General features: G+C 39.6%; 3 protein-coding genes across 4 annotated transcripts in view; 2 read left to right on the top strand and 1 right to left on the bottom strand.

The window, feature by feature from the left end:
* Positions 1-24: 24 nt before the first annotated feature.
* On the bottom strand, positions 25-6,551 carry LOC136263497 (septin-7-like). The gene is made up of 12 exons (XM_066058047.1): positions 5,956-6,551; positions 5,802-5,901; positions 5,644-5,753; positions 5,498-5,598; positions 5,311-5,448; positions 4,863-4,980; positions 4,721-4,816; positions 4,526-4,674; positions 4,221-4,349; positions 3,003-3,138; positions 413-579; positions 25-204 (listed from the first exon to the last, which is right to left on the bottom strand). The coding sequence occupies exons 1-12, from the start codon at positions 5,968-5,970 to the stop codon at positions 174-176; spliced, it is 1,290 nt and encodes a 429-aa protein (XP_065914119.1). The 5' UTR covers positions 5,971-6,551; the 3' UTR covers positions 25-173.
* On the top strand, positions 6,280-8,128 carry LOC136263506 (DNA replication complex GINS protein PSF2-like). The gene is made up of 5 exons (XM_066058096.1): positions 6,280-6,438; positions 6,486-6,600; positions 7,423-7,522; positions 7,680-7,806; positions 7,860-8,128. The coding sequence occupies exons 1-5, from the start codon at positions 6,349-6,351 to the stop codon at positions 7,968-7,970; spliced, it is 543 nt and encodes a 180-aa protein (XP_065914168.1). The 5' UTR covers positions 6,280-6,348; the 3' UTR covers positions 7,971-8,128.
* Positions 8,072-13,424, top strand: part of LOC136263488 (F-actin-uncapping protein LRRC16A-like) — a 23,339-nt gene continuing 17,986 nt past the window's right edge. For both annotated transcript variants that reach the window (XM_066058017.1, XM_066058016.1), the window contains exons 1-10: positions 8,072-8,212; positions 8,266-8,366; positions 8,418-8,528; positions 8,589-8,716; positions 8,768-8,945; positions 9,234-9,383; positions 9,436-9,524; positions 12,056-12,150; positions 12,204-12,351; positions 12,401-12,518. In XM_066058017.1, coding sequence (XP_065914089.1) covers positions 8,167-8,212; positions 8,266-8,366; positions 8,418-8,528; positions 8,589-8,716; positions 8,768-8,945; positions 9,234-9,383; positions 9,436-9,524; positions 12,056-12,150; positions 12,204-12,351; positions 12,401-12,518 — 1,164 coding nt within the window. In that variant the 5' untranslated portion in view covers positions 8,072-8,166. The remainder of the gene's footprint in view (positions 8,213-8,265; positions 8,367-8,417; positions 8,529-8,588; positions 8,717-8,767; positions 8,946-9,233; positions 9,384-9,435; positions 9,525-12,055; positions 12,151-12,203; positions 12,352-12,400; positions 12,519-13,424) is intronic.

Here is a 13,424-nt window from a genome sequence, read left to right as displayed (position 1 = left end):
GATGCACGCTGATTTAAGGTATGGTGCGCGTTATTAAAAACAATATTAAAACTGACACTATGTTATGTACACAAAATTAATGGTGTGATATTATGAAACTAGCACAACAACTTGATCTGAATGTTTGTTATAAAGATAATAGAAAAATGGACTAATGCAAAAGGGAACTGGTTTCACTTGCGACTTTTCTTGCCAGCCTTTCCCCTGTTGAAATGAGAGAATAAACACATTACAACCATGGTGAAGCCATACATACTTATCAGTTTCTCATCCACCATTACTCAAATAGCAATGAAAAATTTTAATCAAATAGAGTGAAATAAGTTTAATAATGCATTAATCATCAAAAATAGGGACAAAGGTGGGCATAACAAACTAACAATCTCTGTGGCTTAATTGAGCTGCTACTAACCCTGCTTTGGCGTCGTGTGGTGCTGGTTGAGACTCCATCTTCTCCATCCACTCTTGGTACTCTTTCTCAAATAATCTCTTGTCCTCCTCAAATTGTCTCCTTCGTTCAGTAAGGTCCCTTGACTGCTGCTCTAACTGACGCTTCATTGTCTCCTTACGACGATTGAGCTACATGGGAACAATAAACAACTTGATGACCTCTCTCATGTGTGCTACACATTGTACATTTAACTTATTATTGTAATGATAGTCGCCAATATCATCCGTGGGAAATGCTATTAAGCAGATAGCAGGAATTCTTGCAGTGATTATGAAAATCACAAACTCCATAAGAGTACCAAAAAGGTTGAATGAAAACATCACTGCATTAACTGCAACTTGGTAGTCATAATGAGCAAATTAAAGCCCATGCAAGTACCCTCAATATTTGTATGTAGTGATGTACAACACTCATTGATATTACGACAAGCTAGCTGTATCACAACATGATGTGCATGCTTGTGTATTGATTGTAACTTGTAACTTGTACCGTCTGTAACTATTAAGAGCCAAACACTGAATGGGCATAGTATGAGATGACATAAAAGTTATGAGTCATAAAGGATTGAAAAAGTGTTTCCACATGTCCTGTTATCACTGGCCTGGTCACATCAGGGATATCACCTATCAACAAGGGTGGTAATATGTGTCTTCATAAGGACTCTTGAGCGAACATTTCTTCCAACCAACTCATTCATGTGGCCAGACTAAATGTTACTCCAAAACATGACCAACCACATATGTTAATATCGTTTGTGACTGGATTTTGGAAAAACGATCCAAATCGCACATTAGAAGTTTCGAGATAATGGTTTTAAAGAATTCAAGTCAGTATAACTTGCCAAGGATAGCAAGCACACGTATGAAATTTACAGAAAGGAAACATCAACCTGTTACCTTTCAGACCACTTCCAGTACTTGTAGTTGCTTGTAGACTTACCCGCCAAATACAGAAAATCTGAGCAGTTGGACAAGCGAAGTAGTATCATGAGTGCTCACAAAGGGGTGGAGGGCAAGAGATAGACTTCAAAATGGAGGAAGACCATGATTGGAGTCCAGACACAAGATTGCAGAGCTGTGCTGGCTTCTTAGTGGCTGATATGTAGCAAAATTAACAGAGAAAACGTCTGGCCAACATTAATCAGGCCATCCACCAGTAAGTCACTGATTCTTGCCAAGCTAGGCCCTTCACAATGCCAGAAACCACCATTCGAGCTCTCCACACCACCCAGAAAAGATGTCTGTTAAAACCAGCCTCAAGCAGTTTGAGTAGTACTGAGGGTTAAAACTAGTAGTACGATAGTGTAGCTATCCACTGGTAGTGTTAGTTTGATTTTGCCTGATGTGCGATTTGGATCAGTTTTGTAAAATCTGGTCACGTTATTTTCTTGTTAAATAGGATAATTCTTTTAGTAGTTATAGTCAATTTAAATCCAGTAATGGCCTAAATTATAGTATGTTCACGTTGAGCTGAATCCTCAAAAACATTTAATAACTCATGGATACAACTACACACGATCTTGAAATTTGGCTCATTTGTAGTACTGCTTGACCCGCTAAAACTATTTTTAAATCTTTTTGTTCAAATGCTTGACATAATATTTACGGCCAATCAAAATTTTCACAATACATTTCCTGTGGGGAAGCCATATAAGAACAGTGTCTATTACAGCCCTTTCCCGAACTTGTAATGGAGCCAAACTGTACGTGTCTGTTGTTGACACCTTTGCTGTTAACAATAATCATCTGGTTGGCTGAAATGTTAACTCTGTTGAGTTTAATTTTTAGCTGTTTTTCAGGATTCAGCTCAACGTGAACATACTATAGTATGAGTCTAGGGGCTAATATAATCGTTGTTGTTGCTGTTGGATTAAAATTATAAGTGCTTGAAATTGCATATGGAAATTTGCGAATGGTACTTTTTGTGAGTGAAACACAACTGCTGCTACCTCACAACGTTACCACAATAAGACTTCATGACATCTTGAGTGATGTTATTATAATCATCCTGTAACTGGTGAGTTTTAGCAAACCATAACACAGGACAGTACTTAGCTCACATGATCACAATTGTGCCACAGTTCTAATGGGTTATATACTGCACATGAATATATCATTAAATTTCCTGACCACACACACACACACACACACACACACACACACACACACACACACACACACACACACACACACACACACACACACACACACACACACACACACACACACACACACACACACACACACACACACACACACACACACACACACACACACACACACACGTACCAAGAGTACATAATAAAAATAGGGAGAGTACATACACAACAGTACACATACACAACAGTACACATACACAACAGTACACATACACAACAGTACACATACACAACAGTACACATACACAACAGTACACATACACAACACACACATACACAACAGTACACATATACAACACACACATACACAACAGTACACATACACAACAGTACACATACACAACACACATATATACCATCTCATATACCAATACACATACATCACACACTCACATCAAGCTCAATATCCTTCAGTTTTTGTTGTTTCTCCACCACCTTCATCTCAAACACTTCCTCCATTTCTTGTTCCATCTTCTTCATCTTCATACTGTGTTCTCTCTTCTCCATCTCAAACTGAGCCAGGGGGTCCCTGCAGTGGCAACACATCCACACCTTAACCCCACCCTTCCCATAGTCTCATGAGCCAGCCAGTTTTCATTCATGTACGGGTACGGAAAAACCATCTTAACTTTACCACTTTGTTCTGAAGCATATGCTTTGTGCCAGTTTGAAATACAAGTAAAACAGGTTAAAGAGGTTTCTGAATACAGTGTGAACAGTCTTCCTAGCAAGCTGTAGGGGTGTTGTGGCAACCAAAACATGACAGCACAAGTAGTAGGGTTGGAAAGTATTTGGGTGTTAGTAGTTAACAAAGGTATTTTTCAGACATCAAAAGTGGTTTTCTAAAATACCGAAATACCCATTTTAATGTAGCAATTAAGGTGTATGACCATACATGAAGCTAAGACACTTCCTGCAGATATGCACAGACCTACAGTATGTGCTTCATGCTTTGTTACTGGTCCAACTGTACAGTTGTCATTTATTTGCTCCTTTAAAACTTTTACATATGACACAGGTGTTGATGTAAGTGTAAATAATAACGTATTCACCTTTTAATGAGCATTTAGTGATACTGAGTGTACTGTTCTTCAAGAATGTATATAATAGCATCCATCACTAAATACTAGCTACCAGAAATTGCATGTATCTAACGGGTGTGTCCCTCTCGTACACAAAAGAAAATGAAGAGAACAAAGGCTTTATCTTCACAAGAAAACACCACAGACACACTACAAAACAAGTGAGAGGATACTTCTATGTGTAATTTACAGTTTAAAGTGGTTTGTTCGACTTACAATTGCATAGCAATGTGATGTACGAATTACAAAATACATTAAAGTAAGATATTTAATAGCATGGTCTAGAAAAGAATAATACAAACTGCATAGGCACCTGGTTATAAGTACAACTTGTTTAACACTGTCAAAATTCTGGCAACACATATAATAATGACATACCACTAACTGTTGCTAATGGCCACATGACATTGAAGAAAACATTGTTCCTCCCACTATAGCAAAATACTGGCAGTAGGATAGCACAAATGTTCACTCTCACAAACAAGAATACCAGCTGTCTTGTCAAAATATCACTCTACACTCTACTCACCTTGATGGAGCAGCAGCTGCCTTGGCGTCTCCTCCTGCCACAGGTCCAACTACCCCGGCTAACTTCTTACAGCGAAAGTTCTCATAGTGAACATTGTTGGTGACATCTTTGAGGTCTTGCATGTGTGTCCTGTGCAGAGAAGGAGAGGTTACCATATTCCAATGGAGAAGCCATTTATAATAAACATGGCCACTCTTAATAGGTAAAAACTTTTGGGCAGTCAAATATAAGACCAATGGCTAACTATTATTTCTAGCTACACCTGTACAGACACACACTACACACAGACAGACAAACAGACATACCTTATCAACATGTTCCGCAACACAACAAAGTCACAGTGGTCAAGGCTATCTACCTCTGCCACACCCCACGGATACACACGCCCCCGCACTTTCTTACTACCAGCTTCAACTGTATTGTTGCTACCGACAACAGCAAACGGTATCCTCTCCTAACGAGATGCCATGAAAACTGATATAATCACCATGACAATACACCTTTAGTTTTCTGTTAGCTTGAGAGTCATCCTCATCACCCTCAGCATCAGGAAACTGATAGATCTTGATACCATAGTTACGAATCTCTTGCATCACCTAGTCACCCAACCATTAGCAACACTCACTACACAACAACTCTTACTGTGGCTTTAAAGCGTTCACACTCCTCTGGTGTAAATGTGTCCGCCTTAGCAATCACTGGAACAATGTTGACCTTCTCATGTAACTGCTTCATGAAGGCAACATCCAATTGCTTCAGGCTACATGTGAGAGACACATGGGATGGTAGGTAGCCTAGTACCCTAACCACTTTTTTTCTTCTTTCGGTGTCTGATGGGAAAGAGTTTTAATACCTATTTTGTTAAACCTCTGATTTTGGGGACCTTTTGAAGAACTGTGAACAAACCACAAACAAGAACAAACATAGTTATCTCTTGTTTTTGTGTGTCTTTGTGTGCCTGTCACAGAAGAAAATATCTTCACAAACTTCTCAATTACCAGGAAGTTTGGCAATTTAAGAGCAAAGGCTAATGGAACTATACCAGACCAGCTCAAGTAGAAAAGGAACATATCAGCCTGGCAATACTCACCCATGTCCTGAAGGAGTGATGAAATATAGACAGCAGTGTACACGATGATCATCCAATTGTGCTCCACGTGTAACACGAGATTCAGCATTGAGATACTCATCGTACTTAGTATCAATATGGTCTAAGATTGGCTTCCAGCTATACCATTGAGCAATCAATAACAGCTAATATTGGGGTAGTGCCTCACCATGCACTATTATCAACAAGATCTCCAAAGCCCGGAGTATCCACCACAGTCAACTCCAAGTGGACACCATTCTCCATCATATGCATCGTTGACGACCGTATCTGTGTAGACTAGCTGTTGCCATGACTACCAGCATAGTGCCTTACCTCAGTAGTTTTAGGGATTCTCATTGCAGGGTTAGGATATGCTGTGTCCTGGTAAAGATCGCTCAAGAACAATGAGTTGATTAATGTTGATTTTCCCAAACCAGTTTGCCCTGCAATGATCAGCATATCAAGACATTACCACTTGTTTGTTGACTTACCAACCACCATTAAGGTGAACTGGAAACCTCGCTTGACTGCCTTACGAAATACTTGGTTGGGTAAGTTGGCAAAACCAACATAATTTGGTACTGCTTTCTCCTACACACAATAAACTCATGAATAATAACAATTCATTCCTTAGTTACCACTAACCGTCGCTGTTTGCATTCCAACACGGCGGCAAACATGAAAGAGAAACCTCACGTGAACAATAACATACAAAAAATTAAACTAATTAATAAATTACTCCACTTCAAGCTTGGTGTCCACAACATGGTTTAACATGATCAATACTACACCTTGCCTCCACACATTAACCACAAATAAAATGGAACTCAATACCAGCTCACACGCTAAAAAGGACTAATCGCCCTACATATCGCTACACACAGATTACTCCACACTCACACACACACAACACGTTATGTTAAGTTAGTTAGGCGCTTCACTCACCCGTCATCTCAGCGCTCTTTACTGATCGCGGTACTGCGGGGGACACCTGGACACGGCTCTCGAGCAATAAAATAGTCCGTATTTGTCCGTTACATGGACCCTCCCCAAGCAGAATTCCTGGCTGAGAATTTGCCGATTTCAATAAGTCCTAATTTTTCAGCAAACGAGATCTTTTTGATTTCGGTGAGTGTCGTACCATATAACACTGGGTATGGCGCTACTCGCTGTAGGGTGATTTTGGACCGTTCAACCCACTGCAGCCCGTCAACGTGCCGTTATGGCTGGGCATTAATTTGAAACAACGTCAGAAATGTCGAATAAACCCTCCTGAGTGGCTGAGCGTTGGTAAGGATTGACCACACCCCTTAGTAACATGTAACATAGTGCTTGACTTTACCATTTAGGCACTTTAATTTATACACTCCACCTGGGACTTATAATGTATGCATACAGCCCAAATTAGGTATAATCTAGTCACAATACAAAGTAAAGCATATCATAGATCTACTAGTGTTGTGTCGTGGGGATCTAGTTATTTATTTAATTACTGGGCAGGCAGTGTTTACTAATTATGGCAGGATCGAGTAGTGGATGAGGGGTACACTTGCTAAGATTGTGTTTACACTCTGAAACCCACTCAATACAGACAGTACTAGTGTAGCACTTGAAAATTGTGTATAGCTAATGTTCTGCTGTGATTTTCATATAGCAAACTTTGTAGTTCATACCACATGAAATGGTTAAACAGTTTATAGTATGTACACATTGAGCTGGATCCTCCAAAACATTAATAACCCAAGGATAGAATTTCACATGATCTTGAAATTGGCACATTTGTACATAGCACTGCTTAAGGCTTAAAAAGATTTTAAAATCATTTCATTCAAATGCCTGATACAATATTTACAGCCAATCAAAACTTCCATTATACATTTCCTTAGGAATCCATAAAAGTACAGTGCCCATTACAACCCTTTTCTGAACTTGTATTGGAGCTACACCACATGTGTCTGTTGTTGACACTTTTACTGTCACCACTAATCATCTGGTTGGCTGATATGTTATTTTTCTCGACCACTTTATTTTTAGCTGTTTTTCAGGATCCAGCTCAACTTGTACACACTATAATATGAGTCACTGGTACAGTGAGATGTGTTCATCCTCTAGAACAACTTGACCAACTGAAATCAGATGAAGCCACATCTGACCTGTTTACTTCTCTACCATCAAAACATTTCTTTGAAATGGCCAACTTGTTACTAACCAAGTAAGTTGTTGTCATTGTTCCTGCTAAGTTCAAAATAGTGTGTGACTGTACCACACACAAAATTAACTGTTGGGTGATCCTGTTACTCAGGACAATTTTTTAGTGTTCCATCAATTTGCTACTGTTATTTACTCTGTGCCACCATGCCTCGTTGTAGTGCTTCGGATGACATACCAGATTGTGATCAAGTCAGGATGTTAGTTAAAGATCTGGCTGATATCAGGGCTGCTAAGCTACGTCGTGGAATTGACGAAATGATCTCACAACAGCAAATATATGCTACAGTACGTGTTATACACAATCCCTCTAACATCATGTGATCTCTCGTATCCTGCAGGTAACCAACCTAACCAGTTTGGAGATCATCAATATCAGACCATTCCTGACTGCCGCCCTGACTCATGTGAGCACGCTACAGTCCCTGGCAGCCCAACAAAGATCAGACTGACTTCAAGAGCTCATAAGTTTAAACTACTGAACTCTTTTGATACTCTAGTGTGACAAAATTTGGCAAATCTAACTTCTAAATTGTCGATTCGCCAAATTTTAATCACGCCAAATTTTCTTCGTTTAGAATTTGGTATTAAGATCACGTGACCACATTAATTTAATTATCATACAGTCGATCGCTGGTCTCTTGCGCGATGACCTCGGAGCTGGACATTTACGGGAATGCGTTCAAGCTAACTAGTGAGTAATGCACGGGATACTATTGTTACTCTATACCTGTGTCATGCCTATAGGTTCGGAGCAAACGGCGTTAGGCGGGTCCACACAGGTATGTCTAAGAAAAGAGGTACAGTTGTTCACAGGGAAGAAAGACCAGCTGGAACCGCGCGTGTTGGTGAGCGCTAATCGCTATTGCAGACACACGTGATACAAATACATGACGTAGGTGTTAACAACTTCAAGGTGCCACATATTATCAGCTAGACAGCCCGGAAAGGTGGAGTCGTCCTTCCACTTTTTGAAACTTAGCCGTATAGAGAGTCCAGGAGCTAAACAGGTTGCAATGCACCTACTAAAACAGTAGCTACAGCAATGTGTGTTGTGCGTACATTTGTAGTTGTTGTTCTACCTTAATGGAGAGGGACAACCCCGCAAGTTCAACATGGTTGCCGATAATGACTGTATGGAGGTGACAGTTGCTGTAGTCAGCCAAGTGAGGAATGTCCTACCCGCAGCTCCCAAAGAGTATGTCATTGTGTTGGTGTGTACGTCGTCACATTACTGTGTGACATGTAGCCAACTGGTGGCCATGCAATTTCAACCAGCTAATCGTATGCAGCAGACAGAACAGTTACTAAGTCAGATGCAGGATGCCATGCAGCCGACAGATATCAGTGTGTGCGGTGGCTATATTACTACATATGGCTTCATGGCGGACTATTACGGTTGTCAGTTTCGAGATGAAGTGTCCTGGGTGAGGGATATGTTTTCTGTTAGGAAAACTTTTGTCATACTATAAACAAAATGTAATATGATCACTTTTCGTCTGAGGGTATCATGTATACAATAATAACATATTTTTTTACTTGTGATACTGAAATTGTTGTATGGCCACGTTGTGTTATACTTTACTATGTTGGAGTAGATTGCAGCTATATTTGTATGTAATTTCTATATGACGATATATTGTAAGCTCTGTGGCTACATCATATTGTATCATGGAATTATGTCACAATTATCACAGCTTCTGTTCTCTCTTTAGGACATTAACAATATCTACACATCTCATGGCTTTAGACAGCTCAACCTTGCTGACTTCCACCATTTGGATCCTAAGGACCTTCAGCCGATCATCTCAGCGCTGCGGTATAATAAGTACTTTGATGGACTGACTGAGAAGAATTTCAAAATGGTAGGTGTGGTCAGTGTATCATGTGATGCCTAGTGTGAAGTATTGTGTGCAGGCAAATGATCTGTTTGAAATGATGGGAACTGTGTTTGTTAATAATACATCGTTAAAGACTTTGTCATTGGATAATGTTGGAATGAGAGGGTATGTGCATCTGTGTTAGCATGTGTGTGTGTGTGTGTGTGTGTGTGCGTGCATGTGTGCATGCAGCACGGTAACACATCACTTGTAGGTTACGTATGTGGCTAGTGACAGTACCCCTGGCTCTGCCATGTGGTGGAAAACAGACAGGGTTTGGGGGGCTCCTTTGTGTTGGCCTCACAAGCCAACAAGAGGGTACATTATGCATACACCATGCTTTGTGTGACAAGGCAGACCAAGTCATCACATTCAAGTGATTACAATGCCAGCCTGAGGCCACAGGTTCATGTTCCCATATACAATTTTAAACTTTACTCTCACATTGCTCCAGTCTACCTAGAAGTGTTGGTCATGTCTCACATGTTGTACGAAATGAAATTTTAATGGAAGAAAAAGTTGAAGAATCCATATTTCATCAGCTTTATTATATTGATGTTGATGATGGTCCAGAAAATTGTAGATCTAAACACTTACTTTTAAAGGAGCCAAATTATCAAACATCTGACTAATTGTCAAATTCATGAACTTATTCTTCCATCAAAGTTCCTGTCATACGATTGCAGGACGTTCACCCATGAGACATCCCACAGGCTACTAGTTCTGCCCCAGGAGGATTTGCCTGCAGCATTTAGTACTTCATGGCCGAATCATGGGTGTCCAGTCAACCAGGTACATGAAGGTGTGACCCTGAATATAGCAGCCAAAGGCTTTGCTTTATGTTATGTGTCCGTGTGAGTAATTGCAAGGTTCCAGATTTGGTGCATAGTATCTCTTGTTCTGTGAACAAGAAGCTTCATACCACCCAGTTGGGAACACTTATCACAAAGAGTATTACATCAATGAATAGTGTAGGGAGTGGTGAATAACATTACAAGGACATTTTTATACAAAGCAGAGCAATTCACTATTGAAGCCCTGAGAATGGCTGAAAGATGATATTTTCATTTTTGTGAAGGATTCAACAGTACCTAACAATGCTGACATATGCATATTCATGTAGTAGCCATGGTTACTGTAATGCATATTATACTGTCACACCCACAGTAGTGGCAGGTACTTGGGTGTGTTTTGTAGCCTGGCACGCCCACTACTTCACGAGAAGAGGAGGGGTCTGGCATTGTAAAGAAATATTAACCTCGTAATAATAGCAACGAGAATGGCATGCTAGACAATCTGACATAACCCAGAATCTTTCCTATTAGGCAACATCATGACTCTATCAGCTCCAGTACAAGGTCTGTACTACATCTCTCTATTGTCTTTGTTCCCTTACAGAATGCCATATTAGTAGCCTTAATTTGTTGCAAACACTTCCACGAATTTCATTGTTCTATGGTAACATTTACACACAATGTCACCATTAAGTAGTAGTGCATTTAAGGGAGGAGAGAAGCACCGTCTCTACAGTGTACAACTAAAAGGAATGGATCACCAAAGTTTCAGCCTTTCGTGGTGAGTAGTTTTGGAATTACATATAGCAATAGACAGTAGGAAGGACAAGAAAATCAATTTGTCAGCAACTATACTGAACCATCCACAGCCATAACTTTCATTTCCATCAGTTTACAATGTTGCAATTTGGCTTAAAATGTTCACCATGGATTAGCACATCAACCAAGGTATAGTGTTAGCCCTGTAGACACTTACACACATGGGTATGAAGGCAGTCTAGTTGAAGAAGTGATGATGATTTTGTATATGTTTACCACATCATAAACAAATGCATGCCATTCGGACTACAACACGAAACAAAAAATTTTGAACTCTCCATGAGCAGGCGAATGAGATGGTATATAGTTTTATTTGATTTAAGTCTGCCTTCACCAAGTAATTCCCCATATTTTTTCTTGTAGCATGCGTAATTTTATGTATTTTTGAATTTTTCTGAACATGTATGCTTGTGCGAACAAGTTGAGACATGGTCACGTTAGTCTATAAGTGTATAGGTTTAGCTGGGGTTTGGGGGATCATTCACTAAAAGTGGTTTGTACCAAACATGTTGGCAGAGATCAGTGTTGCTTTTTTTTCCCTAACTATTTGTCTTTCCAGTGATTCTTTTATTTCCACCTATAATGCTCAGTATTTTGTTCAAAAATTTTTTCTTATTTTGTTCAGCATCAACTTATGACCATTTTCAACTGCATATCTACTATTACACCGTGTTGTGACTGTTGTCACTGTTGTCACTGTTGTCACTGTTTTATTAAAGTATCTCCATCTCTTGATCTTCACTTGCTCCTCCTGTAAAAAGAAGATCTTGTTGATATGTTATTACATGTGGCTGTTCTATTAGAGTAACTCAATCTTTTCTTAAGCTATCGTATATGGTTTATGTTTCCCAGTGTTTACTATCCCAGCTACTGTATAATGCCATACATACTAGCCTATTATGTCACAACTTTTTTGCCAGAAAATTAATGCCCTGCCTGTCGGTACTAAAATAGTCGTTGAGGGTTTTTCTTTTGTGTCTTCAATTTAAAGAGTAAACTATAAGAGTGATGTATTATGTGTATCCTACTCATCTTTCCGTACAGTGACCATGTCACTAGGATATTCACTAGCGTTAATATGAACAAGAAGAACAGTATAGTTCATGTTGACCTCAGTAATAATCATCTGGATGATAAAGGTGAGTATCCCCTTCCTGTTGATATGGTGATGAGTGTGGTGTGCACTTATTAGGTTTTGAAACACTTGCTCAAGCACTTGAGGGTCTTCCTCATGGTCTTGTTACATTATCATTGGCTAATACTGGACTGAGTAGTCGAGCTGCATCAATCCTATCTGCTGCCATGACGAAGAATTCTCACTGTGCCAGTTCCCTCACTAAGTCAGCCAATCAGATGTGTTATATGGTGATATCACATCTCCCCTGACAGGTTGGACTGGTCAGGTAACCCGCTGGGACCAGACTCTCAGGCTGCACTAGCTTTCCTACAAGATAACAATTGTGTGACCCAGTTGAACCTGTCTAACTGTCAACTACATCTGGATACTGTAAGTCATGTGATCCACACAGCTTGCATATCATGGCCTATAGGTGTAGGTACCAGTACTGTACATTTGTACATTTTCCAAATCCACAAAGTTGGATTACACATTGCTGTAATGAATAAGATAATGTGTTACATGACAAAATAATATGGGAACTTATTTTCAATGTATATTCTAACACGTGATAGGATGTATTTTGGATGCAAGCAGCTTTTGAAAGCTACACTTCAGAGGCATAGCAAAGAGTGATAGTGTTTGGGGAGTGCCCTTGGACCAAGGTAAAGTAGTGTTTTCTGAACTACACCAGAGAAAGCTTTGTCTCGTATCACTTGTAGTTGTAACATGGGAAGGTTGGATTTGTCTAATAGCCTGTATTGAACAAATCTAATACCACCACTATAGCCAGTTACAGCCCTCAGAGTAATATATAACTTGTTGCTTATTTCTGGGAGTAATATGTAACTAGCATATTGCATACATCAGTTAGGAACGACAAGTTACATTTTTAGCCCCAGGTTTGCCCATATAAGGAGTAGGAAGACAGGTTACATTTTAAAGGATTTTACAGTGTATGAAGTGTATACTATGCTAACCATATTTGTGGCTTATTTGTGGCAGTCTCAGCTATTACCCACCTAGTCACACAAGTTTCATTTTCCCAGCATGTTTGGGTCAACGAAGTTTCAGTCTTGTTTTGGAACTATAGGAAGAGCAAGGAAATTGATTTGTACTGAAAAACTACAGGTGCTTACAATCACAGCCATGACTTAGTCTACGATGTTGGAATTTGGCTTAAAATATTCACCATGGATTAGCAATTCAATCAAGCTATAGTTTTAGCCTTGAAGTAGTCACTCTTATAAACATACTCATAAATATGTTTACATGAAATGACAAAAATCTTGTTCA

The sequence above is a fragment of the Dysidea avara genome, chromosome 8 (genome assembly GCF_963678975.1).
Source record: "Dysidea avara chromosome 8, odDysAvar1.4, whole genome shotgun sequence".
In the NCBI taxonomy this organism is placed as follows: Eukaryota; Metazoa; Porifera; class Demospongiae; order Dictyoceratida; family Dysideidae; genus Dysidea; species Dysidea avara.
The sequence above is the reverse complement of the archived record's forward strand: the minus strand, read 5'-3'. Positions and strand labels throughout refer to the sequence as shown.